Source organism: Marmota monax, unplaced genomic scaffold, assembly GCF_021218885.2.
Source record: "Marmota monax isolate L192 unplaced genomic scaffold, Marmota_monax_Labrador192_F-V1.1 WCK01_AAM20220418_F8-fsc00019, whole genome shotgun sequence".
NCBI lineage: Eukaryota > Metazoa > Chordata > Mammalia > Rodentia > Sciuridae > Marmota > Marmota monax.
The window spans coordinates 9212096-9235191 of NW_026695242.1; the positions used below are offsets into that span (position 1 = coordinate 9212096).

The 23096-nt window shown below is 50.1% G+C and overlaps 1 protein-coding gene across 1 annotated transcript in view; it reads right to left on the bottom strand.

The window, feature by feature from the left end:
• Hk1 (hexokinase 1) overlaps positions 1-17534 on the bottom strand; it is a 72025-nt gene extending 54491 nt beyond the window's left edge. The window contains exon 1 of the mRNA XM_046419665.2: positions 17369-17534. Coding sequence (XP_046275621.1) covers positions 17369-17431 — 63 coding nt within the window. The 5' untranslated portion in view covers positions 17432-17534. The remainder of the gene's footprint in view (positions 1-17368) is intronic.
• Positions 17535-23096: the final 5562 nt, after the last annotated feature.

The window sequence follows — 23096 nt, forward strand, 5'->3', positions numbered from 1 at the left end:
GATAAGATGGTGCTCCTGAGAGACCGAGGGGTCTCCAGATGGACAACGGCTGAGCAGGAGCAAGACCCTGCAAAAAGTCACACTGCCACTCAAGGCTGCGGGCACTGTCACTCCCACACTCCTCAGGCTACCTCGGGATCGTGGACACGCCCTTCTCCTCTGTGAGCTCCCCAGGAACAGCCCTTTGTAATCCCCACCCCCAGCTGCCTGGCCCAGAAGGGGAACTACACACTGGCTGCTGGAACAATACTGTATAATTATGTTTACTTATCAAGTGCTTTCACATCCAGTATATCATCTAACTTTCAAAATGACCCTGTCAGACAGAAGTTCCTAAGCCCCATTTTATAGATACAGAAACAGAGGCTCCTAAACGCTAAGGGACTGGTTCAAAGCACACAGCCAGGGCAGCGAGGTCCTGCTCCTACTCTGCGAAGAGTTGAGCTAAGAAGAGCTTTGGGGTTTTCTAGCCAGACAGGGAGAAAAGGCAGAGCTCTCCGTAGCTCCACAGCCACCTGCCTCCTCACTCAAGGCGCAGGTCAGCACACAGAGGAACGCTGACATTGTGAGACAGCTAAGTCCCACCCTACAAGGGCCCAGAAGCCCCAGGGGAAAAGCAGAATGGGACTCGAAGGCAGCCCAGGCACCAGCTGTCATGGCGGCAGGAAGCCCCACCTGCTCAGGTGCATGCATCATCACAAGCCCCTCAAGCCAGGCAACTCCTGGTACAGGACTCGGCAGATGCGTGCCCTATGGACTGTGAGGCGCTAAATGGCCCAGAAGCATCAGCACAAGTCAAGGCACACGGCAGAAACTCCCAGGAGCACCAGCTCCACACTGAACACCCTGCCTGGCCACGCCCATGCACGTGGGAATGGGTGGTGGGTAGAGGGAGGGAGGGAGGAGTCAGGGGATCACTCCAGCACATTTGCTCTAAGAACCCCAGTGGGAAGGGGCCAAGGGCTTGGGAGCTTTGTCCACGGCCCTTGCAGTTTTCCTATTTCTATTCTCTCTACAGATCTCCAGATGTTTTCTTTTCCTCTGCCCCCTCCTCCCACCACATACACATTCACTCCCATTTCCACCATTCTGTCTCTCCCCTTAGAATGCCGCTCATGCCAAGTGCAGTAATCCCAGCAGCTCCCTGAGGCAGGAGGATCACAAGTTCAAAGCCAGCCTCAGCAACTTAGCAAGGCCCTAAGCAACTCAGCGAGACCCTGACTCTAAGTAAAATACAAAAAGGGCTGGGATGTGGCTCAGTGGTTAAGTCCCTCTGGGTTCAATCCCAGGTACAAAAAAAATATGTATATATAGAATTTCTTGTAGACTAAGAGGGCCTTAAAGCTCTCAGCAGCTTCCGAGCTCTTAGGGGAGGAGGCATCGGCAGAGGGGCTGTGTTCTCTCTGCCAGGTCCCTGGCCCAGAGCCGTCCAGCCAAGAACCCACCGGCCCGCCCTGGGCTCCACTCACACACACTGCGGTGCCAACCCCAGCCCCACCTCCTGTCCCTAGAGAATGTGCACAAGAAAGAAACTCAAGACTGGACATGCCCAGGCGAGCTGGCTGGTGGTGGCAGGCGTGCCAGTAACCCCTGGCAACCAGGCATTGTCACCTCCAGGAAAGGGGCACGGCCATGGAAAATTTCACTCCTTCTCAGCCATTGTTGTGTGAGGGTCAAGGAGGCAGAGCAACAGGCGGGACTGAAGCTGCTCAGCACAAGTTTCTCAAATAAACTTATGGGACTAGGCATTGAACGCAGGGGTGTTTAACCACGGGGTCATATCCCCAGCTCTATTTTGTATTTTTTTTTAAGTGCATAATGTGTTGCTGAGTCCACCCCAGGTGCAGATATATTTCTTATGTGGTGCTGGGGATTGAACCCAGGGCCTGGTGCATGCTAGGCAAGCCCTCTACCAACTGAGCTATATCCCCAGCCCCTGAAGCTGGCTATAAACTCAGCATCCTCCTGCCTCAGCCTCCTGAGGCACTGGAATTATAGGTGTGCGCCACCACGCCTGGCTCCAGTGAACTTTCTGAGCAAAACATTCACTTGCAAAGGAAGCCGGGGAGCTGGGGAGCCACAGAGAAGAGTTAAATAGGCTGTTAGCTTGTGGGCAGAGCGGATGTTTCAACATCAGATTCACTTCCCTTTCCAAGGAGACTGAGCCAGGCGAGAGCAGGTCCTACTACCATTCATAACCACTCTAATGCGCAGAGCCTCTGTCGCTCCCACTCTAGACTGTCACACGCTCTACCCCGTTTGAACTTCACAGAAAAAGATGAAAAGAGCTCACAGATGCCAAGTGCCAGACAAGAAGCAGGTATCTGAATATGCTAGTTCCTTTACTCCTGTCACTGGGATCGGTGAGAAAGGCATTATCGCCATTTCAGAGAGGAAACTGAAACCCATGAGTCATGCTCTGTCACATGGTTTTTAAGTAGCAGCAGGGTCCAGATTCCAGGTCTTGTAACCCCTCTCTGGGGCTTCTCCTTGAGCATTTCCACTCTCTCCCACGAGTTGGAAAGAATGGTGTGAGGGGTGGGGGGTGGGGAGGGGTAGACAAAAATAGCTGGGTTCAAATCCAGGACCTGCCACTTATCACCTGTGTGATTTGGGACAAGTTACTCAATCTCTCTGAGTCTTGCTTTCCTCACTTTATAAGATAGAGATGATAATAACTCTACCTACGAGGGATATGGGAAGGACCTTAATAATGTGCCTAGAGCAAAATAAGCATTGATATCATTTTCTAACTCACCCCTGGGCCACATAATCATATGTCCCCAATGTCTTTTACATAAATGCCTTTAAAATGCATCTATTACAAATGCTATTGACCCATTTCTGTAGAAGAGAAAACTACAGTTAGGTGCCTGAAACATGGCAAATGGAAGATTCTGGCAAAATTCCTCTGAAACATTTGCACTGATTTCTTGTTGTTTTTTTTTTTTTTAATAAACAATCAAGGTAATATACTTATTTCAATATTCAAATGCACATCAATGCATAAAAGAGAGAAGGATGAATTTCCCCCCAAGTCCCCCCAGGTATATGTCCCTGCCAAAAGAGCTTTGTGGTAGGACCAGTTTCCCAGCTAAACACTCACACATACACATACTAGTTTTTAAATTTTGTTTTACAAAACTGGAATCACATCACAGACACCTGCTCCGTAACTCCACCTTCCTACTTCCTCTGCAAACTGCCTCTAAGGCTTGCACTAAGAGTCACATTTAAGATTTCCTCAAGACCCCGCCTGCCTGGCTGTCAGGACAGAGATGGGACAATGCAGACACTTGCATTTGGCTTCTGGCTGTGCCATCCGGGCAGCACCTCGGTCTTCTCAGGGTCTGTGGGTGTGTCCGGTGACCTGATCTAGAGAGGCCTCTACTCTGCTCAGCACTTTCACCTACCGGTCCTTCCCGTCCTATCTGGAGAAGCAAGGCAGGCACTGTCACTTCCAAGGAGGTCAGAGAGGTTGCTCAGTTGGCAGAGGTGACCTGCTGGTTGGTGAGAGAACTGGGGCAGACACCAAGGTCCCCAATTCCTGGTCCTGTGCTCCTTCCTCCAAGCCAGGGAGAAGCAGGCTGGGGGCTTCCTGGAGCAGCGAGACACAGGCATGTGAGAGGCATTAGTGCCACAGCTCCAGGCTCCGGTGCCACACAGAAGGCACACAGGAGGGCTCGTTCAGCCTCCAGTTGGGATCAGGCTGCTGCCTGATCCTGTTCCCCTTCAAATGACCCTGGGAAGGAAGCTGAGCCCCGACCCACAGGCCCTCCACTGAGGATGGTGCCGCCCAGGGCCTCTGGACTCTTCTTCCTGCCTGCACGGGGCTCCTCCAGCTACCCAGGCTCACCTCACTGCTGCGGTGGCAGCCAGGGACACTAGTTTCTGTCTTGCTCTTGGTCGCCAGTCTCTGAGCAGGGAAGAGATGGCCACAGGGAGGTATCCTGGGCAGCAACTAGCAACTCCCAGGAGTTGGTGTGCTGCCCAGGGCCCCGACACTGATTCCTCACCCTCATGGTCTCTCCTCACAGAGCCACCCTCCAACGGCCTCTCTGACCTTCCTTCCTCTCAAAGCCCCCTCCACACTCACCTTCTGCAGAGCAGCTGCCATAATCCGCCCCGCCCACACCGTGCGCTCCTCTCCTCAGCATCCCCTCGGCCTTAGGTGCCCACCATGGAGGAGTCGGTGGGCCCCAGTGCACTCACTGTGGTGTGTGTCTTTCTTGGGTGCTGCAGGGACACATGCATGGCCCGGGCGCCTGCTAAACCACGAGTGCCCAGGGTGCAGGGGCCAAGCCTCCTGGGCCCTTTGAGTGCCCCCGAGTCCTGAGGATGGTGCCACGTGGTGCTCCTTGGCTGAGCTGGGTGGCTCCTCTGCTGGGCGGGAGGGAGACCTCTGGGACGCCTAGCCCAGGAAGGTCTCAGAGGGCTTGCTGGCTCAGATAAGGCCTAATGACTCCTCTTCCCCAAACGGCCCAGCCCTTACCCCCAACACCAGGCCCTCTCTGGGGTGCGGCGAGTCCGGCGCCTTCCTGGAACCCCTTCCTTCCCCTCAAAGCATCCCCCTTGCTGGCAGAGGCCCAGAAGGGCAGGAGGGGCCCTAAAGATAATCAGGATTCTCATGTCCATATTTGAGCTTGCAGGAGACTGCTAAATTATCTGCAGGTCCCCTAAGGAAGTGTTCTCGGGGAAATAAATTCCACTGCAGAGGCGCCTCAGTGAAAGACTCAGGACAAACATCACCAAAGCAAAAAAAAAAAAAAAAAGACCCCTTAGGCACTCGCCTGCCATGCCAAGGTGGTTCCCCTCTCAGCTCCTCTCCCAGGTGAGGCATACCTGTTATCACACTGCCATGCATCTCGACTGTTCCCTTTCAAAGACTGTGGACTAGCCCCCCAACCCCCACAGCCCCCATTCATGCAACTGTTCACACACAAACCATTGGGGGGAACGCAAGATCCCCATTCCCAATGAGGACACTGAGGCTCTAGGAATGAGAATGTGGCCAGGCTCACACTGGGCATGTCACCCTGCCCTGGTGCAAACCTGCACAGCTTCTAAGCTGGCCATTTGTGACCTCGTTTTACATAAGAGGAACCTCAGCTTTCACAGTTAAGCAGAACTGTCCCGAGTACAGAGCCACCAGGCAGCACAGGCCTAAGCCGACGGTGTTCCTTGCCTTATTTCTCAGACTCCTCTTGCCAATAAGGCCCTGAGGTCAGCCCCAAGGTCCTCCAGGTGACCTTGGCACCCATTAATATGAGCTTCCAGGCGGGTGAGAGTGGCCATGCCCCAGTCCAGGAAGAGAACAAAGCTGTCACGTTGAACCAGCTAAAAATACTGGAGGCTGCCATGCGTCAAGGGGAAGCAGCAGCCCTGGAATGTGGCAGGGCAGGAACTGCAGGCTTCATTCTCAGCCTCCCATGTAGAAGCTTGGGAGGAGGCCGGCCTCCAGATTCACAATTCCAACATCCCAGGCCCCCCCAGCAAAAGGAGGACATCAGAAGTGCGGACAGGCCTACCTTCACTATGAGAAAACCAGACCCTCGTGCTGAGGGACCCAGGTACGACAGTGGTGGGGGTGGACCAGGCCCAAGTTCAAAGCCCGTGGGCCTCGTTCAGCTGCACTGCCTCCAGGACTCTGGGCAAGTGTCAAACATGGATATTTCCTCCTGCCTTCAGTGGCGGACACACCAGCTCCAGAGCACTTTGGGTTCCTCAGAATGCAGGCAACATGCTTCCATGGTGGTATCTGATCTGCCATTCGACCAGGGGATATGGACATGCAGAGGGCCCGTGAGCTCTCACACACAGAAGCAGAGGCAGAATGGCACCCAGGATCCTTGCCTAGGCTCAGGGCTCTGGTTATACAGAGAGCTGCCATCCCTCACCTGGCTGCTCAAGGTGCCTTCAGGTGTGTTCTGAGTGAGTGACAGCAACACCCGGCACAGCTCTGTACACTTTCTAAGCACTTCCATGTCCATTCTCTAAATTGGATAAGTGGGTAGATAACAAGGTAGTAATCATTTATCCCATTTGACAGATAAGGAAACAGAGGCCCACAGAGTTTGATGACCACCTAACAACACCTACTCAAGCTGGAGGGGTCCTTTTGAGATCATGGATTCCAGCCTCCTTACAGATGAGGAAACTGAGGCCCAAAGACCCTTAGGAACCCACTGCTGTAAACGCAGGGGGCTGGGCTAGCGAAGTAGCTCAGTAGTAGAGCACTTGCCCAGCACGCACGAGGCTGAGTTCAATCCCCAGAACTGCAAAAATAAATAAATAAAATAAAAAATAGAGTGTGTCTCTGTTCAGGCTTCTGAACCATCAAATTCATTGTCTAGCAGAGTTTCCTGTCCAACAGAATATAATATGAACCACATAAGGTAATTTTTAATTTTCCAACAGCCAAAATACGATTCAACATGCAATTAATACTTAAAAATCATCAATGGCTACTGTATATTCTTTTGGTCACATTGAGTTCTGGAAAACCTGTGTGAATTTCACACTCAACAGTGCATGTCAAATCGGACTTGGCACATTTCAAATGATCAACAGCCACATGGGGCAGGTGGCCACTGCGCTGGCCAGCACGGTTCTGGCATTTCAGATACATCTCCGCTGCGGCGGCCTTGGGTGACGGTTTCACCTGCGAAGTCACTATAATGCAGAATATGGTGCAGGGGGAAAGAGACATCTCTCCTTCCCATGTTAGCTCATGGCTGAAGTCATTAGAACAAAAGACAGACTAACAAGAGAAAAGCACACAAATTAAAGTTTCATATAACACAGGATCCTTAATAAGGACAGGAAGACCCCAAGAAACAGGTAAACCGGTGCAGTTTTGATGCCAGGTTTGGTGAAGATAAGGACCACTGTGGAGAACTATAATTGCTCAAAGGGGGTCTGATCCATTGGTAATAAACTGGGGGTGATTAGCAACACCTGCCTGTTCAGATTCTGTCTGGTGTCCCTGTTTCTTCAGAGGTGGGGGGGAGGGGCTCCTTTCCTCCAGATCTTAAAAGAAGCTGTGTCTTAAGACTTCAGGGGAAAGTCAGAAAAAAAAAAAAAAATCCTTCCTGGGTTTTATGACCTGCCTCAGGGACAAGGGCGGGGCAAGGTGGTAGTGACTTTCTGGCTTCTGCTGTCTTTCCAAATGCCAGCGGGTCATATTTTGGGGTAGCGTGCCATAAATCCCATCAATGGCTTTGAGACTCTGAAGCCCTGGACCATAGTTCTAGCTCTCCATGCACAGTGACATCTGCCCACTGGTGTCAAGGAGGCCCACTGCTTTCTGATCACCGAGATCACGTCAACACCACTTTCTAAGCCTCACCTGTCCCCTGTGTAAGAGGCAGGGAAAAAATACCTACATCCAAGGTCACTGGAAGGATTCAACCAGATCAAACATCTTACTAAATCAAGCATTTTGTAAATGGAACAGATCTGAGCAAAGGTGACGTGGTGTCCATCACAGCAGTGGCCTGGGTCTCCTCCACTTACCATGCCCACTCAGACAAGGTCCTGGAAGGCACCAGGATCCATCAGAGAGATGAGGTCTCCAGTGAAGGCAGGCCCCATGTGTCAATCAATGGGTGAGGCCACTAATTATTTACAGCATGGCCAGTGAGGCTGACAGTGGGGGTTGGGTTAAGTATTGTCCTCTCTGGGGGTCCTCTTTCAAATGAAAAAGGGGACAAACGAAAAAGGAACAGGAAGAAATCTGAAAAACAGCAAATCCCTTCCATCTCACTGTAAATGACTTAAAATATCCCACCTTCCCAAGTGGAGAGGACCACCAACACAGCCACAGGGCGGAGGGACGGAGCCGGTGCTGGGAAGGAGCAGGGCTCCTGCATGACCCTGAGCCAGCTCTGCCTGTCCCCGCCCAGTCTTTCCCCCTTTGGATATCTCCCTAAACAGCAAAATGAAAGAGTTGAGTGTAACATGATGGAAAGAATGCGGGTTTCTGAGTCAGGGGGGTGGCAGGAGCACTCTGGTCACTGTCACTGTGAACTATGATCAACAGGGCACGCCACCACTTGGGGGCCTGGGTTTCCTCAGTTCTGAGTGGAGATGATGCTTTCGTCATGAGGGTTAAATGCAGGAGCTCTCTGGGAATTCCACTCCCACACATCTACTCAGGAGACAGGAACGCACGTCCACATGAAAAACACACACACAAATGTTCACCGTAGCAGGATTTGGAAAGCTGAGGGACGAAACAATCCACACGTCCATCAACGAACCATGACAGGACAAATGAAATGTGCCATGTGGCCCCGGTGGAGTACTGAAGCACCGACACATGCACAGGTGGCTGTACCTTGAACACTGTGGGCCCAGGGAAAGGAGCCAGACACGAAAGGCCACATTTTGTACAATTCCATTTATACAAAACATCCAGAAGAGGCAAATGCACAAAAAAGAAAGCAGATCAGTGGATGCCAGGAGCTGGGGGAGGGAGGAATGGGGAATGACTACTAATGGGTACAGGATTCGTTTTTTGGAGTGATGAAAACATGATGGAACTAGACGGTTGCACAAACTTGCAAATGTGTTAGAAACCACTTGACTGCACACTTTAAGATGGGAAATTTCATTTCATGTGAATTACAGACCCACTGAAAATAAAGTAGAAGCCAGTTGCGCATGCCTGTCATCCTAGCAGCTCAGGACGCTGAGGCAGGATCTCAAGTTCAAAACCAGCCTCAGCAACTTACCGAGGCCCTAAAATAAAGTATGAAAAAGTACTGGGGAGCCGGGAGTACAGGCACACGCCTATAATCCCAGCAGCTCAGGAGGCTGAATCAGGAGGATCATGAATTCAAAGCCAGCTTCAGCAATGGTGAGGTGCTTAGCAACTCAGTAAGACGCTGTCTCTAATACAACACAAAACTGGGCTGCGGATGTGGCTCAGTGGTTAAGTGACCCTGAGTTCAATACCCTATAGGGATTAGACAAGCTAATGCTCATAATGCCTTTAGCAGGATACATGGCAGTAAATATGACATATCTTACAGGTTGGCCTCGATTATTATTCGTTATTACTAATGATTAAACAAGAGCCCCAATAAGAAAAAGGAAAGGCACACAGTAGGCATGCAATCCTCCCTGCCTGTTAGATCCCCGGCAGGTCTCAGCACCTGGAGCCCCAAATGGGAATGGGCATGGACTCCAGGTGAATCTTCGAGGGTGTTTTCTGTCTGCACAAGGACAGCTCAGCTTCTGTTTGCAAACGTGCAGACTTCACGTTTCAGTTTTCTCAGCCACAGGGAGGGGGTGGGGGGTGCAGCCACCCTCTCCTTTTACGGAAGATAGCCTGAGAAAGGCTGTTGGCTTAGGTTTTCTCTGAACAGAGCTGGGCACATTTAAGGGACAGATAAGCCCTCTCTGCCTAGGATCGATCCACCCAGGAAGAGAGAGAGCGCAGAAGCGAAAGTGTATGAGTGCATTTAATTCCCAGAAAAGTCTAAAGGCACCGCCCTAGAATGCAAGGGACTATAGAGAGCTGTCCCCAGCCCTCCTTGGCAGCCACCCCCAGCCAAAACTGTACAAATGGTTCAGCTGCAGCCAGCAGTCGAGCACAAGGCTCACAATGAGAGCTGTCAACTTCACTCTGAAAAACTCTGCAACAAGAGCCGTTTGATAAGGTGAATTAGAAAATGGGTTAATTTTAAACTGAGCCCCAATGCCTGCGATGTGAATGGAAATTACTAAGGAAGGAAACAGACTCTAAAACTTACAAATCTGTGAAGATTTGACCTTACAAAAGGTTGGCATGCACAGTGGCAACCTACAAACACCTTTGATGGCAGTGTGATAAGGTATGGCCATCAAGGATGACAATCTGGCAAAGTCTTACAGATGACAAGGTGCACATACCCCAGCACCTAGTAACTCCAGTCCAAGGTAGACACGCAGCTTAAAGCATGCAACTTAGAGCCTAGAGAAACGTGCGCCAGCGCCAAAGGAGTCGTTTCAAAGAAAGTTCAGAGATAAAGTTATTCTGAAAAATTAGAAACCCAAGTTCCCATCAAAAGAAGAATGCATAAGGACAAGATACATAGCTCAGTTGGTAGAGTGCCTGCCTCACATGCACAAGGCCCTGGGTTCAATCCCCAACACCACCAAAAAAAAAAAAAAGAAGAAGAAGAAGAAGAATGCATAAATTAACTGTGGAGTATGTACACAATGTAAGAGCACACAGCAGTTTAAATTAATAAGAGTTAATAGGATGAACATGAAAAAGTCTCAAAAATAGACATTGAAAGTAAATTGGGAAAAGGAGACATACAGTATATCATCAATTGTAAAACTTTTACATGACACTAAGCAATACAAGATGCAGCCAGAAGCGGTGGCGCACGCCTATGATCCCAGCAGCTTAGGAGGCTGAAGCAGGAGGATCATGAGTTCAAGGGCAGTCTCAGCAATTTAGCGAGGACCTAAGCAACTCAGCGAGATCCTGCCTCAAAATAAAATATAAAAAAGGGCTGGGGATGTCGTTTAGTGGTTAATGCTCCTGGGTTCAATACTAGGTACAAAAAAAAAAAAAATGCTTGAACACATTCAGGATAGCATCATTTAAAAAGGTTAAGCCCAACCATTTGACCCAGGTATCCCACTACTCGGACTATACCCAAAGAACTTAAAAACAGCACACTACAGGGACACAGCCACGTGAATGTTTATAGCAGCACAATTCACAATAGCTAAACATGGAACCAACCTAGATGCCCTTCAGAAAGAATAATGGATAAAGAAAATGTGAGATATATATATATATATATATATATATATACACACAATGGAATATTACTCAGCAATAAAAGAGAATCATGGCATTTGCAGATAAATGGATGGAGTTGGAGAAGATAATGCTAAATGAAGTTAGCCAATCCCAAAAAAACAAATGCTAAATGTTTTCTTTGCTATAAGAAGGCTGATTCATAGTGGAGTTGGGAGAGGGAACATCGGAGGATTAGATGAACTCTAGATAGGGCAAAGGTTTAGGAGGGGAAGGGAGAGGGTGTGGGGTAAAAAAGATGGTGGAATGAGATGGATATCATTACCCTAAATACATGTATGAAGACATGAATTGGTGTGAATATACTTTTTATACAGAGATATGAAATATTATGCTCTATATGTGTAATATGAATTATAATGCATCCTGCTGTCATATAACAAATTAGAATAAAAAATAAATTTAAAAAATCAACAACCAAAAAAAAAAAAAGGTGAAGCCCATATAAAGCAATACTATATACTGTTCACAGATACATGCATATGCACTGAAAATATAAAAACATGCATGGAAATGATAAACAAATTCAGTCCAGAGGTCACCTCTAGACAGAAAAGAGAATGGGATCAGAGGTGGGCATGGAAGGGGCATAATGTAATATAATGTGTAATGTAACTATAATTGTGTCAAATTCTGAAAGTGAGCAGGGCATGGTGGTACATGCCTGTAATCCCAACAGTTCTAGAGGTTGAGGCAAGAGGACCACAAGTTCAAGACCAGCCTAAGCAACTTAGCAAGTGAAGCCCTAAGCAACTTAGTGAGACCCTGTCTCAAAATTAAATTAAATTTAGAAGGCTAGGGATATGGCTCTCTGGTTAAGCAACCCTGGGTTCAATCCATGGTACCAAAAAAAAAAAAAAAATCTCAAAATGAATAATGGTTATACATTTGTTTCATTAACCTCAAGGAGGCCGAAGCAGGAGGATCACAGTTCAAAGCCAGCCTCAGCAACTTAGCGAGACCCTAAGCAACTCAATGAGACCCTGTGTCTAAAAGCATGTTAAAAAAAAAAAAGGCTGGGGGTTTGGCTCAGTGGTTAAGGACCCCTGGGTTCATCCCCAGTGTGTATATATATGTATATATTATATGTATATGTACATGTATGTGTGTGTGTGTATATATATATATATTTTTTTTAATGTGCCTCAAATATTTCATAATAAAAAATTAACTTATTTTATTTCTAGAGGGAGAAAATGAAAATTCAGCTTCCAAGGCAAACTATTAAAGTCAACAAGATGAGTTTTTCTCCCATAGGAAACAGAGGGAGCAAGAAGAGCCCTCTGGATCCCATTCCTGATCCTGATTTTCTTTTGACCTTGGAAAAGTGCTTATCTCCTCTGGGTGGGCCTCCATTCCCTGTTTCTAAGTGGGGAATAAAATCTCTGCCCTCTGCCTTCTGCCTGTAGCACTCAAGGCAGGTGACAAGGGCGCCCAGGGGAGGGAGCAGCCCTACCAAGAGCAGAAATAGCACCTCCTGCCCTGACAGTCTGTCTGCTCGGGGTTGTGAAAGTATATACACACTAGTACATCTGTATGCTTCAAACATTTGTAATATAATCTTATTTATATGTATACTCAATACCTGACATGACACATATAAAGTATTTCAGGACGCTCAGAGATAACAAACCATTAAAAAGAGAAAATAAGGGCTGGGGATATAGCTCAGCATAAGGCTCTGGGTTCAATCCCCAGCACCACAAAAAAATAAAATAAAATAAAAAGAGAAAATAAAACCACATTTTAGTTACAATCCATTTAATGCCACTTTACAAAGTTTCTAAATATAGTATCTGCATTTGTGTTGTTTACCAGAAGTCAATGTTACTTCCAGAAATAAAAATCTATCTATTGCCGGGATGTGGCTGAAGCAGGAGGATCACAAGTTCAAAATCAGCCTCAGCAACTTAGCGAGGCTCTAGGTAATTTAATGAGACCCTGTCTCAAAATTAAAATAAAAGGGGGTGGGGAGCTGGGATTACAGCTCAGTGGTAGAGCTCTTGCCTGGCATGTGTGAGGCACTGGGTTTAATCCTCAGCAACACATAAAATAAATAAAATAAAGGTATAAAAAAAATAATAACATTGGGGCTGGGGTTGTGGCTCAGTGGTAGAGCGTTCACCTAGCATGTGCAGGGCCCTAGTTCGATCCCCAGAACCACATATATAATAAAATAAAGGTATTGTGTCCAACTATAACTAAAAAACAATTTTTTTAAAAAATAATAACATTTAAAAAAATTTTATATATATATATGTATATATATATATATATATATATATAAATGGGCTGGGGATGTGGCTCAGTGGTTAAGTGATCCTGGGTTCAAATCCTCAGTAACAAAACAAACAAACAAAAAAAACCTATCAATAAAATTTTTACCTGATTTTCTTTAAGATTAGATATGGCCAAGATAACCCAACATACATTAAGTGGCATCATAAGATCCCACTGTTGTGGTTTATTAGGCCGGAGACAGTGGGTACCTGTTCTGCTTCCCCAACCAATGTCTACACCTCCCCAGGCTAACACATCAGGTCTGGCTTGAAGTAGTTCTTAAGTTAGTGACTTCCCACCCTGGGTCTGACCACCAGCTCACTAGCTGCTCCCACAGCAGTCTGTGCTTTGCACACACCTTAAGACGGCAAATAATTACTCATGCTCCACTTTCACCTCATTTATGGCAGTCACCCCAGGCTAGCACATAACTCTGCACATAATAAAGGACTCAAACATGTTTCAAAACAATTATTGCAATTATTCCTGGGATCAGATCTGATCCTAAGGGGTCTCAAATCCATGAGGAGGTGCCAGCAGTCTAGCCACCACTGACTCCTCTCTGCATCCAACATCTCCCCTGGGGCTTCCTCAGGCATGCTCAGAGCTGGCTCCAGTGGCTAATTCTATCAACAGGAACCCCTGACTGCAGACACACACACAGTCCCAGTCACGCCCAATCAGTATTTTGGGGGAAAAGCTGCCTGCTTCCCCCAGAGAACAGCAGGAGCGTGGGAGAGCAGCGCGCAGCATGGACAGGCGTGGACGCACCTCACAGCCACCCTGCTCGCCCAGTTTATTTCCTCACACATTCCCAAATCATCAAACCAGAGGAAGGGATGGGGCTTCTCTTGGGGGGAAACCTTAGGAAGACCCAAGGTGGAGGAACAGGGATTATGAAATGAAGATTCACCACGGGAACCTTTCACTCGCTGCCTGACACTCATTGACAGGTATATGAGAGTTTCCATGATTTTATGACTCTCTCCTCTCTTACCCTTGAGCAATAATAAGGAACAGGAGTTTTGTGTTTGTTTTTATGCTTGCCTTTACAACTGAATGCCGAGGCTCTAAGGAAATGGACCGACGGTCACTCTTCAATTGCTAAGCATACTGTACCCCACCTTCCTGGGCCAAGCACTCAAGGGCTCCTGGGTTTGGCCACTAGACAAATCACAACTGTTTGTTCACCTCCTAATGGAGATTACTTAGAATTATGGGGATCCCACCCAGAGAAAACTCCACTAGTATTTATTACCAATTTGTCAGGCCTGAAGGAAAGGAAGTCAGTTATTTCTTTAGAGGCCAAGTTCTGACCTTCCTGGATCCATCTTCCTTTTCTAAACAAATAGCACACTATGCAATCCTTCACCCTCCTCCAGATCCTTACTGGCTACACCCAGGAGAGGAAGCTGATGGGATGAGAGGCATGTTAAAAGTCACTTAGAGGTCAAAGGACCTGGCCTCTAGCTGCAGAACGAGCAGATGTCTGGCATTCTAATGAATGGAATCGTTCACAAGCACACATGAGCTACCTTTTCCTCCTAAAAGCATTAAAAGAATGAAAGAAAAATATGTGTTTTATGCTTCATTCAGCCTAATGCTAGGACACCCTCTTCACAGCACCATTAACCAATACTGTGCAGATGTGCTCGGAAAATAGGGCTGCAAGCCCTATCAGTTCAACAGATGCTTCAACTGTTTCGGTCTCGGATTTTTTTGTGAGGCTGAATTACCAATATGCCTCACAGGCAATGAGGAGAGTGATGATACTCTTTCATTATCACTTGTGTATTCTGAGAAAACCTGAAAACCTGGCCCAGCACAATCCAATCTCCCATCTCCAGGCCAGACAGCAAGAAGATGCTCTTGCAGGTTAATAAGGAATACCAGGTCTGTATCCAGAGCCCTGGAGGCTGGATGGCTGAATCATCATGGCCGCCCACAAGATGAAAGCAGTCCTCACTGGGTCCCCCCTTCACGTGGCCCAGCCCCACAAGAAGTGGAGGGCTTGGAGTTCTGCACTCCCAGCCAGGCTTTCACACTGGTATGTGGTGGGTGAGAATGGCAGGTTTCTAATATGTCCTGAGCCCCAGGAGGGCAGATCAGCACATAAGGCAGTGGGTAACACCCACTGGTCACTGGAGCAAGTGTCCACTATGCTCATCCTCAGAAGGCTCAAGAAGCTTCCTAGGGACCACACCCACACATGGCAGTTCACAACAACATACCACGCAGGTGGAGCTGATGCCCTGCAAGAACCTACACGTTCCCCCATTAAAAAGAACAGCTTAAAAAGTCCTAGGTGAGCCGCAAGAAAGCCAACTTGTTTTTTAAGAATCTCCTTAGCAAACAATGTTGCCTGGTGGAAGTTTTGGCCTCAGGATCCTCCTGCAGCAAGTTCTGGGGCTACAGGAGGAAAGGGTATCAGGGTCACAATCTTAGAGTGAGGAGGAATTTAGTGAAGAAACAGTTGAATCAGAAATCACATAGTCAGACACTGACAGGGGCCTGAGTGACAGAATATGCATAGACATATGTCAATCAGGCCACTCATGGTAGTGGAGGGCTCCCTAGACACTGCATGTCTGATGAGATAGCCCACTGAGTGCAGTCCAAACCTCAGCCCAACTCAGTTGCTGGAGGCCATCACCAGCAAGCATTGCAGCTAGCAGTCACACAGGTGGTGGTGGGTGTGGAGACTGGAGGTTTAGCTTCCAAGGTCATTTGGGCCTCCACCCCAGTGACTTGTCATGGTGGGAGGTCTGTCTCCCTCTCCAGTGGGAAGAGCATCAGTGCTGCACAACACCTTTAAAGAAAACTTGTCAAATGCAGCGGTTTGCATGGCTCCCTGAGGTCAGGCCAGAAGGACTCTCCAGGGTGCTCCAGGGATGTGAGCATGAGTCCCACAGTTTGACAACCCCAGGTTCATGGCAGATTTCCAAGCCTATCAGCTAACCACCCCACTCCTGGTCCCCACCCAGCAGTACCAGATCTAGGATCCCAGTGGTATTTCCAGGGGCCCTGTCTCTCAGTACCTCCCCTCCAGCTGTCTTCCAGGAGGAACCCCAATCAAATTATCTGGGAGGAGGGAGGCAGGAGCCCCGCCCTGGCTCTACCTCTAACTGGTTGAATGACCTTGATGAGGTCTCTGCCCTCAGGAGGCCTGTTTCCTAGGGTGCCAGATGAGAGAGTCACTGGTGAACAGGGATGACTGCGGCTTGCAGGGCAGAAAATCAAGGTCTGTTACTTCTGCCCCCGACCTGTAGGTAGCATTGCCTGTCTGAACTTCAAAGTCAGGTTGACTTTGCCAGTCTGTCCCACCTAACCCCAGCAGTAACCACCTGTGCCAGACGGGCACTGATAAAATGGGTGTTTTCCACTACAATTTGGACTGTTTCTGTAAATTCCCATAGTGAAGCTGGCAAAGGGATGATATAGCTTTAAGACTGGCCAGCAGACAGACAGTATTTTACACTCAACAGACTTAAAGGCAACAACCCCGTAGCGTAGGGAGATGCATCCCTGTGCAGGAACACAGGCCACAGGCGCACACAGGTCAAGGCCTCCGATTGAAGTGGCCAGTCTCTTATGTGAGCTGGCTGGAAATTACAGCTTAAGAGGAATAAAAAATTCCATTCAGACGTGCGGCTCCAGACCGAGGCCTATGAGCAAAGTTTCCGGTGGCCTCAGCACCCCTCCCGGTTCCGGAAAACCAGGCGGGTCACCCCGTCCTCAGATTAAGGAGCAGCTGCAATAGCTAGGGGAGCCCGATGACAGTTTCTCTGAGGCACCCGACCCCCTCCGCTGGGAACCCCAAATATGGGATGCCTGGCCTCCAGCCAGCACCCCCGCCAGCTGCTCGCTCAGCTCCCCAGCATCTCTGCGAGATCACGCCTCCCTACGCCCACGGCGCCCGGACCCTTTCAAACAGGCCCTGCGGACCGGCCCGCTGGTCCCCACCCAACCAGCTCTTCGAATGGGCCCGGGGACCCATCTGACATCCACGGCCCGATTCAAGGACACTGCAGCACGCAGCCCAGTCTCGAGGGTCTTCAGCCCACCGCCCCTCTTCTCAACACACACACACGGATGCTGACAATGTCGGGGAGAATTCCAGGGCGAGGCCATCTCCCCGCGCTCTGGAGTCCAACCATCTGCTGGCCTGGGGGAGGCCGGGCGCGGGAGGATGGAGGCGGCGGCGAGCGGATGCCGGAATGCAAGGCTGAGGCCAGGGCGCCGGCGGCGGCGCGGGCGGGGGCTCACCTTTTTGACTTGGTCATCTTTCAGCTCGGTGAAGTAATAGGCCAGGAGCTGCGCCGCGATCATGCTGGCGGTCTGGGGCGCGGGGCGGCAGGCGTGCGGCCGGTGGGTCCTCCGCAGCCGGGGTGAGCAGTGGTCCTCCGGCGGCGGCGCGGCGGCTCCTCCTCCTCCCGCGGCTCCTCCCCCTCGGCCCGGGGCGCGGCGTCGGCTTGCGCGCTCCCAGTCTCAGCGCTCGCGTCTCCGGGAGGGTGACAGCCGCCGGCCGGCCCACCTCCTCCGCGCCCATTGGCTACTGCCAGCCTCTGCAGCGCCGGGCGGGGGCGTCCCGGCCGGGATGGGGGGCGCGGCGTCCGCTCCCTCCCGCGCCGGAAAGGGGGCGGGCAGCACCGCGAAATCCCCCCCGCTCGGGCATCACCCTGCACGTTCCCCACGTAGGGAGCCGGCGCCGGACGGGAGGAGCTCTCCCGAGCGCACCGTCACGCGTGGTGGTGCAGTGCCGGGGCGGACGGGCAGCGAGCTGCGAGGCGCGGGGCGCGGCCGGCCGGCACTAAAGGCCCCGGAAGGCTTGCTGCGGGACTGGGCAGCCTGGAGGGCAGTGTGCAGTCCCCCTTCCTCAGAAATGAGGTCTCGTCCCCAAGATTCCCGCGGATCCGGAGGGACCGGGAGGGGGCTTATAGAAGTGGGCGTGGAAAGCAAGCGGAAGCGGGAGCCAGGAGGCCTCGCGGTCCCGGCACCCGGGTCCCCGCGCCGGCCGGCTCTCGCGTGTCAAGAGGCCGAGCGTGGCGCCCCACATTGGTCCTCGGCGACAGTACATCGCCCCACCCGGGCCCGGCCGGCTTACTTCTCCGGCTGCGGGTTTGCATTGCTAAACCCTGAGAGTCGCACCAGAGCTCCAGCCCCTGAGTCACTGGCTCCCTGGAGGGAGCACTCCGGCTGGGCGGGACTTGGGCCACAGGCCCTGGCCTGTCCCCATCCTTCTGGCCTCCTCTTGCTCTTGGGCATCCAGGCCCACGGGGCCGGGGTACAGTTCAGGAGCCCCTTCCAGGTGCTGTCTTTTTATACTTCCCCAGGATGTAACGTGGGATTGAGAGGATCCCTAGTAAACCTTTCAGCTTCAAGGTGAAGGGTACAGGGTTGGGGTGAGGAGCAGAAACAGATATTCATGCTGCTACAAGGATGAATAGCAATCCTAAGAATCTCAGATGAAATACTTTTGTGTGCCAGAGGCCACTAGAAGCTTGAGTGTCTTACAGGATGATATGTGATGAGCTCAAACATTATCCTAATTCAACAGGTAAAGGAACTAAGACTCAAGGAAACCTCAATCTTGCTGGACTTTAACAGCCATGAAGTTGTAGATGAAGGATTAGAACTTGGGTCTATGTGTCTTCCAGGCTGGCGCTCATTCCTGAGGTTTACTATCCACCTCCCACCCCCTTGTATGCACCCTCTCTGCCCAAATACTCCAGTTCCTAAGACCAAAGCTGCACCATGTGGTACCCCTGAAATGGCCAGAGTCCATCTGGCTACCTCAGCCCTGAATGCTGGGAGCCCCTATCCCCTGGCCAGGTCTAGCAAAGTTACAGTTGCTTCAGGAAGAAGATGACCTAGGTCCAGAGCAGCCCTCCTCAGGAAGCCAGTGACCTAACAGCTGCCATCACCCACTGAGAAGGAGGAGCTTACATGCAGCCCTGGAGAGCACTGGCTCTATCCAGAGTGAACTCCACTTCCTGCCTTATGACCTGTACAGAGAGGCATCCTCAGTCACCTCTCTGGACCTTTCCTCATCCATAAGATTGAGGTGCTTACTAATGCCCTTGATTGTTGGGAAATACTATAAACAAATACAAGCACCTAATACTTAATAACTGGTCGGTTTTATAAGAGAATTGGGAAACTGATGAGGATGAAGCTTCAGGGCCTCTCTCCCCTTTCCAGACTAAGGGCCCAGCCATTTTATATTTGAATTAGTTTCCAAAGAGAAACTTCCCCTCTGCGAATTACTGTGAGTGCCACTGAGCCTCATTCTGTCCCTGTACAATTATATACCAGGAGCAGGGATTTTCTAGCACATGTCAAACATAACTACCAATGTGGCCATAAAGCAATGTGAAGTAGGTGAGAACAAGATTGTGGCTCTGCACTGTCATTTGATTTGAGTCTTGCCAATGCACAAAGCTCTCAAGGCTGGGAGCTCTTTGAGGATAGAAGATTATGTTTTGCTCACTGCTATGGCTTTCTTACCTCGCCCGGTTCTGGCACTACTCAACCGCCTGAAATGAGCCAAGGATGGTGATAGAGTATTACCCTCACCCAGTGCCCAGCTGGCACCATTTCCCTGGCCCCCTTACAACCCTTAGACAGAGTTGGGGAGCAGCTGATCCTGCACACAGCCAGCTACCTGCAAGATGTTCTGCTCACAGAACATCTTCCCCTCCAGGGAAGACAGGAGGTGCCTATGCTTTATCTTCCCTGACCTTCAGAGAAGAAGCTGCTTCCCAAGGTGACTAACAGCTCCCCAGCCCCTGCATGCAGCAGGCCCCAAGGCCTAGAAATATTTCCTAAGATACATCTCTAGGGCTGACCCGCAGCTGCCTCCCAATCCCCATTCCTCCTCTTCCTGGCCAGAAATATGACAAGAGCCTTCTAGCTGTCCTCCCTGATTCCTGGCTTCCCGCCATCCAAGCCATTCCAAGCTCCAGACCACATTAATCCTGCTAAAAAGGAGCCTAATGACACCATGCCCCTGCCCACAATCCCTCCCTGGCCCCCTGCTTCCTGATGGAGCCAATTTAAACATCTGAGGCATTCAGTAATCTGACTCCACTCTTGCCCACTTATCTCTTCCTTCACCCTTTGCCATATAGCAAGACCACTTCCCACTGTCCTTGGCACTCATGGCGCCCATTCCATTTGTGCCTCTACTCATATTTCCCTCCTCACCCTGCCTTCTCCACTCACCTGTGCCTGAGGAGGAGTCTCCTCCCTAAGGTCCAGCTAACCCACCTTCCCCAGAAATCCTCCCCTAACTCACCTCAGCCTCCCAGGCCTCCCCGCCTCCACAGGGCACACTCGGGCTGTGTTCAGAGTCCATCCAAATAGAGACCAAAGCTCTTCTTTGCAGACAAGTAGCCTGAGACAAAGCTGGTGGGCCATCTTGCCCAGTGTCAGATTATGGTAGCGTTTGGAGCCAGGACTCAAACCCAGTTCTGATGCCTAGCCAGTGCTGTCTGTCCTCCCCTGCACCAGGCAGCCAGAGCCCCAGATAAATAACACTGAGTCATGACCGCCTGCCTGATAGAGGTGACTGTCTTCTGGGGGGCTGGTCTTATCGACCCCAATCAGACCACTTCCAGTGCTGTGTCCCCTCTTTATCAAACCAGTGGTCACCTCATGCATGTCTCTTCTGTTTGCCATTACCCAGCTCTTAAACCCAACTTTCCACTATCACTCCCTGGACCCACAGGAAGACCTCAATGTAAAGGGAGTCTGTAGTTCCCTCTCCCTCCAGAGGGCCTTCTCCTTTCCCTCAAGTCCCATGAACTCTCAGTTCATGTACTGTGGTTCCCCTTGTACAAGCTGGGGGAAGGCTCAAATGGTCCCAGCCTGCTACCCCAGGAAATACACCTGCCTGGAAGACATTGCAAGCTGCACTTGAAGAATGTCTCTACTGCTTCCCATCTGGCCCATAGCACCAGGAATGTTACTCCAAAAATGACCTCCAGCAGATCAAAGTTGGACCCCCAGCACCTGGGAGCACACTGGAACAGCAGTAATGTTTGCACAAGGTTGACAGTTTACAGAGCAGTTTCGCATTTATTGCCTCATTTCTCCTGATAACAGCCTGGTGAGGTTAGAAGGGCAAATATCATTATCCACACTTAATCAATCAATGAGGTATGGAAGGTAGCAAGCTTGTTTAAGGTCTCGAAGAGAGAACAAGAAAAATGAAGGCCCGGGCCTACACCACTCCACATCTTGGAATCCTGGCCCTGTAGGACTGTCATGCACAGTACATCCTACAGGGACCTGACCCAGCATTTCTGGGAGTTAGATCAGGGGTTTTCTGCCTGGCTGCACTAAAGTCACCTGCAGACCTTTTCCAAACGTAAATACCCAAGAAAATACTGAAGCCAGAGAAAATGACTGGATTGATCTGGGCGGCTATGATATTCAAATATCAGTTTATCAAGTTTCTTGTGAGATTCAGGAATGAGAAATGGTGACTTAGACCCTGACTTTGGGACTAACATCTGGAAGAAGTTTTTTGGTGTTTTTTTTTAAAGATCAGTTTTTTAAAAACTTTTTTTAACATTTATTTTTTAGGTGTAGATGGAGACAACACAATGCCTTTTATTTTTATGTGGTGCTGAGGATCGAACCCCCAGTCCCACCCCTTTTAGGCGAGCGTTATACCGCTGAGCCACAGTCCCAGCCCCCCCTTTTTTTTAGGTACTAAGGATTGAACCCAGGGGCACTTAACCACCGAGCCACATCCCCAGTCCTTTTTAGTATTTTATTTAGAGAAAGGGTCTGGCTGAGTTGCTGAGGCTGACCTTGTCTCAGTCTCCAGAGCCACTGGAATTATAGGCGTGCATCACCAAGCCCGGCTGAAAGAAGATTCTAAAATGAATTGACCTGTACTGCTCTTAGCAACCTCCCTAGGATGAAGCTGAAGATGCCTCCCCCAAGTCTTGGTGGCTCTGCAGGTCCCTAGCACAGTGAGTGGAAGTTCATTCAACTTCTGATTATCTGCTTTGTAGCTATTCTGCTCCCTACAGGGGGCCGGCGTGGAGGCCCAGGCCACCAGCCCCCAGAGTGGCTTGAGTTGCAGTATCACATTGTCAGGCTGCCTCCTTCCTGCTTTCATTCCCCTAAAGGTCTGCCCTCCAACATTGTAAAAGGGCTAAGAAACTGGCAACCCCCAGGTTTAAAAGTGTGGCCCGCACTATCTTATTTGGCCCATCTATACTTTATACATATGAGTCTACAAGGAAAAATTAGAAGATTTTACTTTAAAACCCAGGTGTCTGGCATCTCGGGTCCAGCCACACAGGACCTGTGCCAGCAATTGTATAGCAACATGGAGCTGGAGCTGAGAGCCACAGCCGGCTTCAGACAGGGCAGCAGCCTGCGCTAGCACACCCGAGCCACCTGCTTCACTGATTCACCCTGCTGGCCGGCTCTGTGAGACATTCCTATGCTCAGCTCCTGACGACTGGAATTTCCAGGGGAAAGGCCTCAGGTATATAGGGCAGGGGTTACGATCAAGAAAGAGAGGGGAGGGCTGGGGCTGTAGCTCAGTGGTAGACCACCTGCCTTGCACATATGAGCCCCTGGGTTAGATCCTCAGCACCAGATAAAAATAAATAAAGATTGTGTCCATCTACAACACACACACACACACACACACACACACACACATATATATATATATACTAAGAGAGGCAAATAGGGCATAAAATTGAGATTTTGCACCCAGATCTTGGGCCCTAGGCACCTCTCTGGCTCTTCTCCCCAGTCACCAGCCCTCTCCAGTGTCAGAAAGACCCAGAGCTGCTGCCCCTTTCTCCACCCTGACCCATTCGCCAGGCTTGAAACAGGCCCTGACCCCCAGATACCTTTCTCAGCTTCTGTCCCAAGGAGGCTTCCACTCCCCTTTAGAGATAAAAGCCCCTCAGGGAACTCAGAGACAGGCCCAGTCCCACTCTATCACTTTCCAAACATCTCA